Below are 12,086 nucleotides of genomic sequence, written 5' to 3'. Positions count from 1 at the left end.
ATTGTTTTTGACTTGCTGTATTGCTTTTCTGACTTTTTTCAGTATACTGGGACCTCTGTCTAACTGGTTGCCACAGGTAGTATGTGGAGCATTTTCTCGAGAAACATCGTAAAAAAGGTCAGTGATGTATCTTTCCTATTCTTTGCACTGTTGTTCGCTGAACACGAATACGCAATCAGAATTGACCCACAATGTACCTGGTACCCAGGGTTACTGCTAAGGCACGTGATATGGAGTTTCGAGGGTTTTCGTCACTAAATTGATGCAACTAGATTACTCGGGGTTTTTTGGGATCGCTGAACACGAATACGTCATCAGAACCGACCCCCGAAGCACCTGGTGCACAGAGTAACTGATAAGGCACGCCATCTTCTGGAATTTCGAGGGTTTTCGGCACTAAATTCATACAAACAAATTACTCGGGTAGTTTTGGGGTTGCTGAACACGAATATGACATCAGAACCGACCCTCGGAGCATCTAGTGTCCAGGGTGACTGATATGCACGTCATCTTCTGGAATGTCGAAGGTTTTCGGTTTGCGGAGGTCGGTTCTGAGGACGTATTCGTGTTCAGCAACCCAAAAAATCCTTTGCCCAACTTACGGATTGGTTAGGTCATCCGCCATTCTCGCAAGATGACCTAACCAACTAACTCTCTTTGTTCTGACGATCTGGCTTTGTACTGATCTCTTCATTTTCTGATCTCTTCATTTGTTCGTCTCCTCCAAACGTCTTCATCGTCCTTTACTCCCCCGAATATCTTCCTTAGGACACTCCGTCCCAGTGGCGTAGCGTGAGTGTCGGCCGCCCGGGGCAGAAGACAATTTTGCCTCCCTCTTATTTAGGTATTTTAAATTAATATATACACTGTATACACTATATACATTACATACATTATAGAGAACTTTTCGGCGAGAACATTCATCATTATTTTGCATTGTATAGGCTAGATTTTATATTTAAAAATGTATCTAAGTTTTACAATTACGTTTATTAATACAAAAATTCTTTTAATTTAACCAATTAGATACATTGATATAACTTAGGTACCTATCACTTAAGATTAGGTACACCTCGACGATTGACAACATTAAATAAAATCAATTTTTAATTAGAACTAGAAGGATACTTCAATGTTATATTTTTATTTTTATTGGAAAGTAATATAAGTATTTGTTAGAATTAAAAACAAAACTTCCGTCTTCAATTAAAAATTCATACGTCTAATTTTTAAGAGCAAAGTCTTTTATTGTACCGTCAACGTCTATCGCATCACACACCTCTTGCCCAATAGACAAAATAGCCAAATTAGTTAGGCTTAGAGTACTCATTGTCGATCTTAAAGAATTTTTAATCAACATCAATTTTAAAAAACTTCCCTCACAGCTGGCATTGCTTATAGCAACTGTGAAAAATATTCGGAACATTATTAAAATATTGGACAAGTATCTTCTAGCTTGGATTTAACAATAAATTTAAATAATTCAAGTGAGTCTGCATTAATCAATTTATCTTCGTTGCCTGTAGCAGCAACGAAAGTCCGCAATCGAAGTCTTTCCAGTTTGAAATCCTGCTCGTCAATTTCGTCAGATGCGTAGTCTAGATTACATTCAGTGTTGCCTGGATCTAATATTATGGCCGGCGTTAGATAAGCAAACTTATCCGTTAAATTCTGTAGCTGTTGAAAACGCTCACGAATTTCTACAATAACTCTATCTAACGAAGAAAACAGCTTTCGTCTCAACTCATTTTCAAAAGACTTGAGTGATTGTCCGCAACATGAGTGGATTGTGTCTCACTCATATTCAAACAATTAAGTGTTTTCTTTGTTCCACACACTGAATAACGTATAGGGTAGTAAAATAATTGCCGATGTTTGTAATAGAAGACATTCTCGCTGATTGTTAGTCATAAACGGGGAATTCCCACAAGTCAGTATAGACGTTGTTGCCAGTCGCTACAAAATGTCATTCAAAGAAAAGGAATTCTCCGAATTCGTCACAAAATGTAAGTATGTAAGCAATGAAAATTTCCCTACTCCTTTCAATCGGTCCGAATTTGTAGTTCCGATAAAAATATAAAATTGTTCAAATATATACAAAATATTTTTATTATTTATTGTTAAATTTTGCCGCCCCCTAAAAAGTACCGCCCGGGGCGGACCGTCCCTGCCGCCCCCACTACGCTACGCCACTGCTCCGTCCCCATACATTCAGCATCTTTTCATGATTTTTGTTCATTGCCCATGTTTCACTTCCGTAAAGGACTGTGGGCTGGATCACTGTTCGGTATAATCTCAATTTTGCCTCTCTGGAAATATTTTTTGCTCTTAGTAGTTTGTGTAGTGCTCCGATAATCTTCCTTCCTCTTGAAATTATCTTCTCCATTTCTTGGCTTTCTTCCCTTTTACTTGTTAGAGTTACTCCTAGATACTCAAACTCCGTCACCTTTTTGAAGCAATACTTTACTCTCGTTGTCTGTGGTAATCTTCAGTGGTGTTTCTTCATATGCAGTCTTTTCCATTTCCATGTACTTTGTTTTTTGCTCGTTAATCGTCAGTCCATACTGCTTAGCCTTTACTCCAAAGAGTTTGATAATCCTCAGCAGTTCCCTTTCAGTTCTTGCCATTAGCACTTCATCGTCCGCAAACCTGGTTTCTGTTGTCATAGATGATACCTTTCGTTCGTATTCCACTCTCTCTTAATATTGTCTCCAACAAGAAATTGAAGAGTACTGTGAACAGCGGATCTCCCTACTTTAATCCCCTTTTAACTTCCAATTTTCCTGTTAGGCTTCCTTCTATCTTGCAGAGATTTATGGCGTCTTTACAGAGATTTATTACTCGTGACTACTCGTGAGTAATCCAAGTTCGATTTGATAAAAAAAGAATTTGAAAACATGAGCAAATCTAATGCGCTTTAATACTTTGTTCTATATCTGAAAAGGGCTGTTGGATATAAAATTTTTGTACTACCTACAGACTTTATCACAAAAATGTTAACAAACTTTTTTTTGTTTCAGCATATGTGGGTGATGCCGTCTTCAAGTGCACGATGTGCTCAGTTGCCACGAGCTGCAGATAAGGTTCCTTTTTACGCGGCATTAAAAAAATTCCGTGATTATTTAAATGGTCTGATAACTGAAATCGATGAGAATGAAATGGTATTTTCTGAACCAAGTTTAAAGTCTTGCTACGAAGCAGAACCAAAGCCTGATGCATTTTCTCCGGAGCTCACTGACATAAGTAATGCTGTGATCCAAAATGAAGATGGTACGATTATACCATGTAAAAAGAAAAGAGGTAGACCGAAAAAAATAAAAGTAGAAGGAGAAGAATCTCCACCAAAGCCAGTAGTTCGGAAACCTCCCTCTACTCAGAATAGTAACTGTGATTTTCCAAAGAAAAAAAGAGGCCGGCCTAAGAAGGTTAAGGTTGAAAATATGGACTTAAATCCACCAGACAACAATACATCGACCAATTTGTCTCAATGTTACTCAAACCCGTCTCCAATTCAGTCTCCCAACAATTTTTATCAAATGGGCCCTGCTATGACACCTCCTAATGGGGTGGGAAATTTATATGCTCCACAACCACCACAGTCTTATAGCCAATCGCCACGACCTCCATACAGCCAGTCTCCACGACCAGCTTACACAAATTCTCCAAGACCTCAGTATAGTCAGTCTCCCAGACCACAATATAGTCAGTCTCCCAGACCACAGTACAGTCAGTCTCCTCGGCCCCCATATAGTCAGTCACCTCGGCCTCCTTACAGTCAATCTCCAAGACCCCATTCACAACCTTTCACTCATTCGGACTTAAGTTCAGAAATAAGTGCAGCAATAAGTTCTGAACAGTTAGGTTCGCCTGCATCACCCATCGGTCCTCCAGATTTTGAACCACCAACTAGTATGGCCGATGAGGCTGAATGTCGATTAGGCAGTCCAGCCCCTTCTAGCAATAGCGAACAGACACATTATCATTATCAATCGTACAACATGGAACCTCAGCACCAAACAGATCAGTATGCATCGCCAAGACAAACACAAGATATTGCTACAAAAAGCCTGTCAGGATTGGAATCGTTAGTAGATCAAATTCCCAGTATAACTGAAGGTGAAGCTCCACTTGGTGAAGCACCTGACCAATATGCGGGTCAGTTCAATAATTATAATGTATCATCTTCATCCAGAGCTAGTCCAATTCCATATAATTATCCTCCAAGTTCAAGTTACCCACTGTATCCAACGCCAACGTGGAGTGGTCATTATGAACCAATGCCAATTGGTTACCCACAAATACCATATGCTCAGAGCTATGCACCTGGTTTGCATGTTCCAAGTCCAAACTATCCGTACTATAGTTACCCTCAAGCTACACCGACTCATCCGCCAGGTTACCCACCCTACTTGGGAGGATTCTGATTGGTTTCCGTCAGTGTGTTTTCATGTTGTGTACCTGTACCATATGTTCAGCTAGTACCTAGCAAGTCTGTCCGCTTGAGTACAGTTGGTCACTTGCATTTTGACAACAACAGAGACTTGCACAGGGTAAATGGTGATATTTTTTTGTCATAAGTATTTTTCTCTAAACTTTGAATGTTAGATAGGCCAAGGGTTTTGTGCATTATTCTACATTCAGATCTCGGTTGCGTGTGTGTGTCAATCTGAGTGTGAGGTTCATCGTTATAGTTGTAGGCCATGTCTTTAAGTTAAAATAAACATTTGTTATAGCTCTTCAGGTCGTCTTTACTTGTCCCTTGCCCTTATTCCCACATATCACTGCATTCAAAACGGGCCATCACAAAACACTCTGTAAGTGGTGGCCCAAATAAAAAAAAAGAAAAATACTTTTATATAGTAACAGAACTGATATTATTTATTTAATAATTATGACCTATTCAATGTTTTATTACAAAAAGTGACTTTTTTTATATCTAATGTTATATTTAATACTCGTACTAGTTTCACATTTTTAAGAAACTTCTATCCTCAATTTTTGTACTTTAAGCAGTATTAGAATTTACGAAAAAAAAATGATCAAATAAATTTTGTTTAGTTCATTTATTGTATTTTATTTAAAGAACGCATTATTTATACAATAAACATATATAACCAAGGAAAAGTACGTTTGTATTTACATTATTTACACTTTGGCTACTTTCTACAAAAAAGGTAAGTACAATTTTTCTATTATTACCTATAGACCGGCAGTATCGTCACCCCCGCTAGCGAAATTATTCCGATTCAATTTTTTCGCACAACCTTACTCAAAAAGAGATCCTTATAACATATCCACAGGGTGTCGGGCGATACCGTGGTCGAAAAATTGTTTTAACAATTTTTTCAAACAAATTCACAAAAATAATTTTTCCACTTCAAACATATTTTTTTAGATAATTTGTGACATTCGATTGTTGTCGAGTTATACGCGATTTAAAATTTGAAAAATGCGAAAATGGCCATATAACTACAACAATCAATTTTAGAGAAAAATCACAAAAGACCTTTTTGCTCAGAATAACCCAAATTATCTAAAAAAAAATCGTTCGCAATAAAAAAAATATTTTTGTGAATTTGTTTAAAAAAAATTGTTTAAACAATTTTTCCACCACGGCACCGCCCGGCACCCTGTGGGTATGTTATAAGGACCTCGTTTTGAGTAAGTTTCTGCAAAAAAATTGAATCGGAATAATTTCACTAACGGGGGCGACGATACATCTGGACTATAGCGCTAATTGTTAATAATTAAAAATAACAGCTTTGTAATAAAATAATGACAAAAATCTCTTCCTTCAGGACCTTGAAGAAGAGGTTTGAAACTTGATTTGGTCACTTTTTGAATTTCATAATAATAATGTTTAATTGAGTTATTAAGCCTTGAAAATTGCCATATTCGCATTTTTCAAATTTTTAATCACATATTACTCGAAAACAATCAATTTTAGAAAAAAATGACAAGAGATTTTTTTGCTCAGAATAAGCCAAATTATCTAAAAAAAATTGTTCGAAATAAAAAAATTCTTTTTGTGAATTTGTAAAAAAAAAATTTGTTTAAACAATTTTTCTACCACGGTACCGCCCGGCATCCTGTGGATATGTTATAAGGACCTCTTTTTGAGTAAGTTTGTGCAAAAAAATCGAATCGGAATAATTTCGCTAGCGGGGGCGACGCGACGACGATACTGCCCGGTCTACACACTACAGTAAAACTAACATCATACCCGACCAATCACAGAAAACGAACGATAGTGACACAGAACAGAAAGTAGTAGGATCCCTAGGTTTCTGTGATTGGTCGGTGGGTCTCTTTAATTTAAAATTTGGCTGGTTTCATATCTATTAAAATAAAAGTTGTGTACCTACTGGTAATACATAAATGGATGATATTCACATTTTAGGTTAAAGCCGTCTTACAGTTTTATTAGAAATGTTAATATTTTTCCTTTTTGCCGTTTTTATTATGTCCAGGTACCTATTATTGCTTTAATTGTTGGATTAGGTAATTTTTTATTTCTCATATTACTTATTATTTCTAGAACTTTAATCATAGTTATTCTTTTCCCCACGTGGGGTTTAAACTATCTTTTGTAAGTTCTTGGCTATCGAAGCTAACTACTCGATCCGTATTTGGAATGCCATCGTTGAAATAATATTCTGTTTTTGTCCTTGTTAGTCCTTTTTCTTCAAGCGTGTGTTTCCACTGCTCTATAGTCTTTCCTCCACTTATCTCTGAGAATTTTCTACCAACACAACCCTCTTGAAGTTCAGCTGTTATCTGATCCAGAAATGAGAATAAATAAGGGCTTAACACGGAACCCTGATGAATCCTCACTTTCACAAAAAATTGTCAGTTTCTCCTGCATTTGTTCTAACCCTAGTTGTTACCCTCCCATATATGTTTTTCACCACTCTCACATATTCAGAGCCGGCACTCATTTCTAATTTAATGTCCACCACAGTAGGTTTCTGATCAATTTGTCCAATGCCTTCTCAATATTGTTCTGAAGCTATTTTCTTGTGGCATCTTAATGCAATTTACTATTTTAATTGGGAATACGCAACAATTTTACTTTGAAATTAAATTTATTTGATATTTTGGTTTCTGAAGTGAACTTGAAACGTTAAATAAACTTAGTTTCAAAATAAAATTGTGGTTTATTTCCAACTAAAATGCTTCTCAAGATAAATAAATAGTATGTGTAAGTCTTTCACCTTCACTTATAATTTTTGCATTAAGTAGCTGTCTTATAATAAAAATTGCTGTTGTGGACCTTCCTTGCATAAATCCCAATTGATTTTTATCCACTTCCATTTCTAGAACCTTACACTAAATTCTATTACGTTACACCATAAATGTATGATAATAAAAGCATATTTTGGCATGAACAATTATCTGAACAAATTTAAGCAAATGTTTACTTGAAATAATTATTGCAAACCAAATAAAACACTAAATAGCTGTTTAAAATTTCTTTATTAAAAATCGGGAAGGAGCGGGTGCTCTTATTGGTGCAATGGCGAAGGTAAAACCCCTCTAAACCTCGCCTATAGGGCCCAGTACATCCGAATTTAAAAATACAACTCATGTCATTCTAATTGCCAATTTTAGCAAAAAATGTCATTCTTGATAAAAAGTTTTGCTTGTTCTAAAACCCCATAAAACGAAATAAAATTACAAGTTTTTCAAAACCTGCTTAATTTTGTAGCCAATTTTATATAAATCCCTATAAATTTTGGCACTAAGTTCGAAATCGTAACAATAATCTAGTGTTGCTAAGCTACAAGTAACTGTCAACTCCTGTAAATCATTTGTGAATTGTCATTTTTTTCGACAATGTTAAGCGTTCAACAAAGACTTCAATATAACGTGGAAAATAGAATATTGTAGTGAAAGAAGAGGTCATTTATAAGTTTTTCATCAATGATTGCACAAAAGTCAAGCCTCATGTCATAATCACAATATTGTAAGGTGTGAATAAATTTTGGTTTAAAGGAATTAATGTTCCTTGTTTTTATTTCTCTATGTGTTAGGTTTACTGTAGTCTCCGGTCTACTAAGAATAAGAAATAATCAGAAGGTTCATACACAATTTATAAGTAAGTACCTACGCGCACCTGACTCGCGCAGATAGCGCCCGCCATTATTTAGTCGGTTCCAGTTGCATCGTACTATAGTTTCATATATTATTATAAAACAGATAATTGGAGCCATAATTGGATAAAAAAGGAGCCACTTATAAAGATGTTCTTACTTTCGAACTAATTCTTTTTATGATTATTTTTATTTTATTATATCTAAGGCTTTTTACTATAAACAGCAAAGTTTTTATTACTGAAAAAAAACTTTTCTTGTGGAAAAAATAAAATGATGTGATAAATTAGATTTATTGTTTTAATAACAGCGGTGCTAAAATATTTGAAAACAAAATTAATAACATGTATGGGCTCCTCTAACTGGCTAATAAGTACATTTTGTACTTTAGGCAGTATTAGAATTTACGAAAAAAAAATGATCAAATAAATTTTGTTTAGTCATTTATTGTATTTTATTTAAAGAACGCATTATTTATATAATAAACAATAACCAAGGAAAAGTACGTTTGTATTTAGGTACATTATTTACACTGTGGCTACTTTCTACAAAAAAGGTAAGTACAATTTTTCTATTATAACCTCTAAGAATAAGAAATAATCAGAAGGTTAATACACAATTTATACGTACCTACGCGCACCTGACTCGCGCAGATTGCTCTCGCCATTATTTAGCCGGTTCCAGTTGCATCGTACTATAGTTACATATATTATTATAAAACAAATCATTGAATAGGATAGTTAATTTAAATATTCACGTTAGAAATATAAACACTAATGTTATTTTACAGTTTAACACTTTAACGACCAGACTAATATAAAAAACCTTTACTGCTGGACCAGATACCTTTTATTTCAAAAACTGTTTTATTGATAGATATGTATGCCAAGTTAAATAATTTTTTAGGAAAATCAAATTTTATTTTAATTAAATTTATTGCGTGTCCATTTTTGATACACGCGGTCTGGTATAAAACTCAAAGACGTGGCTTCATAGACCATGTGCATCAAATTTGGACAAGTTACATTTTTATAGAAACAACATAAGTAGCAAAAAAACATTTGTGACATAGATACAGATTAACTTCTTTACATGGTATGCACACCCAGATAGCACAAGTATACGTTTTATGGACATCCAATGGACGTACATCTGTGTACATTGGAACGTCCAATGGACGTCCCGCTAAGGTACAATAGACATCCGATGGACGTCCATAGAACGTCCGCTACAAACGTACATTGTACGTTGTATTGGAGCTTTCAGTGTACACCTTATGTACATTCAATGTACGTCTTATGGACATTTGTAGGGCACTTTTCAGAAAGCAATCTAGTATCCATAATTTTGTGAATACATAGCAAAAAGCCTTTATAGGAAATAGTTCCTTATAATACTAAACTTATACTTAAAAATATTACACAAAAGACCTTTTTTATTTCTCTTTACTATAACTTCATTATAATATATACTTTATTATAGGAACTAGGAACTTCATTAATGCACGACTGCACTTGCACGATAAACAGAAAACACAAATATATCACAGGATGTATTTTCATAAAGACGAGATTCAGATAATGACGCCTTAGGAAGCATGCACATTAAAAGAGGTTTAATCTCTGTTCTGTTTCTGTTCCAAACTATTTTTAGAGTCAGTACCGTTGTTGTATATTACAAGCAGGTTTGCCATTCTGTGAATTATCATAAATAAACCCTCCTTCAGTATTCCACAACAATTAACAGCGATAATCCCCTAAAAGTACCTGCCTAATACTACCTTTCACGACCGATAGCGCGAAGAGCGACAACGTTGTCAAGAAGATTCTCATTTAGTTTGTATTGGGACTTAAAATAGTCGCGTCAGAACTACAGGCCAATCAGCTTACTTCCAGCGATCAGCAAGATAGTGGAAAGAATCATTCTAAGCAGACTGCAAGCGGAAACGAACAGGCTAAATATCATCCCAGAAGCTCAATTCGGATTCAGAGCAGAGCACTCCAGCGAGCTACAAGTACTCAGACTAACCGAGTACATAGCAGCTGGATTCAACGACAAGCAGTACACTGGAGCAGCGTTCCTGGACGTAAGTAAAGCGTTCGATAGAGTCTGGCACAAGGGGCTCTTATACAAAATGCGGGGATACGGGTACAGCGGGGCGATGACGAGACTAATCTCGTCGTACTTGGGCGGCCGGACTTTCAGGATTCGGATAGGACAAGTCCTGTCCGAGCTCGGAAACCCGGAAGCTGGAGAAGCGAAACCCAGGGAGCGGTCCTGTCACCCCTGCTGTACACGATATACACCGCTGATGTACCTAGAACACCAGGTACCCTCATGAGCCTCTACGCCGACGACACAGCGATAGCGGCCAAACATAGAAATGTAGATATAGCAGTGACCAACCTGCAAACAGCGTTAGAAGAAATAGAAGAATGGAGTATAAAATGGAAGATAGCCATCAACTCAGATAAAACGCAAGCGGTTCTATACAAGAAAGGTAGACAACAGCCAGAGGAACAGCTGACGGTGCAGAACAGACCCATCGAGTGGAAAAACGAAGCTAAATACCTTGGAGTCATCATGGACAAAGGATTAACCTTCCAAAAACACGTAGAAGCCACAGTCCGGAAGGCCAACATAGCAAAAGCAACACTAAGAGGGCTCACAGGCAGGAAAAGCAAACTAAGACTGAAAACAAGGTTAAGACTGATCAATAGTATAATCCTACCGGTATTAACATACGCGTCTCTCGCATGGGGACACGTATGTAACACACACAAGAAGAAGATCCAAGCAGCCCACAACAACAGCTTGAGGGAGGCCGCCAGAGTCCCAAGATATGTAGCTGAAAGATTCCTGTTCAGAGAACTCCAACAGGTGAGAGTCACCGAAATCATGACAGATAAGGCAAGGACCAAATTCGCGGAACTGAAGCACCACCCAAATTACATACTGCGAGAGACGCTAAGGTATGATGAGTTCCACCGATGGAAGCACAGACGTCCGAAGCAACAAATAGTGGGATAAGAGTACAAAAGTGATAAGTGATAGTAGTGAGTTCGTAGCTCGAAAACAAGTGCCGAAGACAGCGTTACATACGAAGATCAAGTACCACGACCGCCTCTAAGGTAAGTGAATTTTAGAAAATTACAGAAGGACATAAGCCCCCAAAAAAATATAAATAAAATAAAAAATGGCGAAAGCCCCCAAAAAAATTATAAAAAACCATAAAACACATACAAACTCGAGCAACGAGTCATCGGGCGGAGCCCACTAGGGCTCAGCACGATGACTCGGGGCCCAAGCAAGCAATTTTTAGTTCCGCGGATAAGTAAGAAAGAGGATAAAGGCATAGAGCGCATCACGCTGGCCTAGTTTTTTGCATTCGATTAGGGTACCACAATGGAATCTTATTACCCAGGATTCCATTGTGAAGAGCATTTGGCTACGATAGTTGTGCCCTCATCGCGCATCAGCGTGCTATGGGGGGGAAAGGGATGGCCTGGGGCATTGGAGCGAGGTGGGGTGATCCCTGTATATACTCGGGTCAAAACACCTCGCCCCAATGAATTGTTACACCCGAATGTACTCTTTCGAGAGGGTGGACATTCCCACAGGTCGGGTTAAATCAAATTGCTTGCTTGCTTAAAATAGTCGCGTTTTGTGTAAAATATCCATGGACCACAAATGGATGTCCAATGTACGTTGAAATCAAACGTCCAATGGATGTCCCGTAATGTACGTACATAGTACGTCCAGTTTTGGTCCATGGACGTTTGGACTTTAAATGTACGTTATATGGACGTACATCGGACGTTGTGTGCTATATGGGCATCGTGGACACCTTTTTAGCATCTTTTATGGCCTGTGCACGTCCATATTTCATAGCAATATTTCTGTAACATAATGAACATCCCCACGTTTTGTTAGGTCTGTGGACAATGGTCCGATTCTTTTTGTTCTTTTTGTTTGAAAAACGAATATGAGGTC

The 12,086-nt window shown here is 37.1% G+C and overlaps 1 protein-coding gene across 2 annotated transcripts in view; it reads left to right on the top strand.

Moving 5' to 3' along the window:
- Positions 1 to 4,740, top strand: part of LOC126878585 (uncharacterized) — a 180,572-nt gene extending 175,832 nt beyond the window's left edge. For both annotated transcript variants that reach the window (XM_050641385.1, XM_050641386.1), the window contains one exon: positions 3,021 to 4,740. In XM_050641385.1, coding sequence (XP_050497342.1) covers positions 3,021 to 4,424 — 1,404 coding nt within the window. In that variant the 3' untranslated portion in view covers positions 4,425 to 4,740. The remainder of the gene's footprint in view (positions 1 to 3,020) is intronic.
- Positions 4,741 to 12,086: the final 7,346 nt, after the last annotated feature.

This window comes from Diabrotica virgifera, chromosome 10 (assembly GCF_917563875.1).
Source record: "Diabrotica virgifera virgifera chromosome 10, PGI_DIABVI_V3a".
Taxonomy (NCBI): Eukaryota; Metazoa; Arthropoda; class Insecta; order Coleoptera; family Chrysomelidae; genus Diabrotica; species Diabrotica virgifera.
The sequence above is the reverse complement of the archived record's forward strand: the minus strand, read 5'-3'. Positions and strand labels throughout refer to the sequence as shown.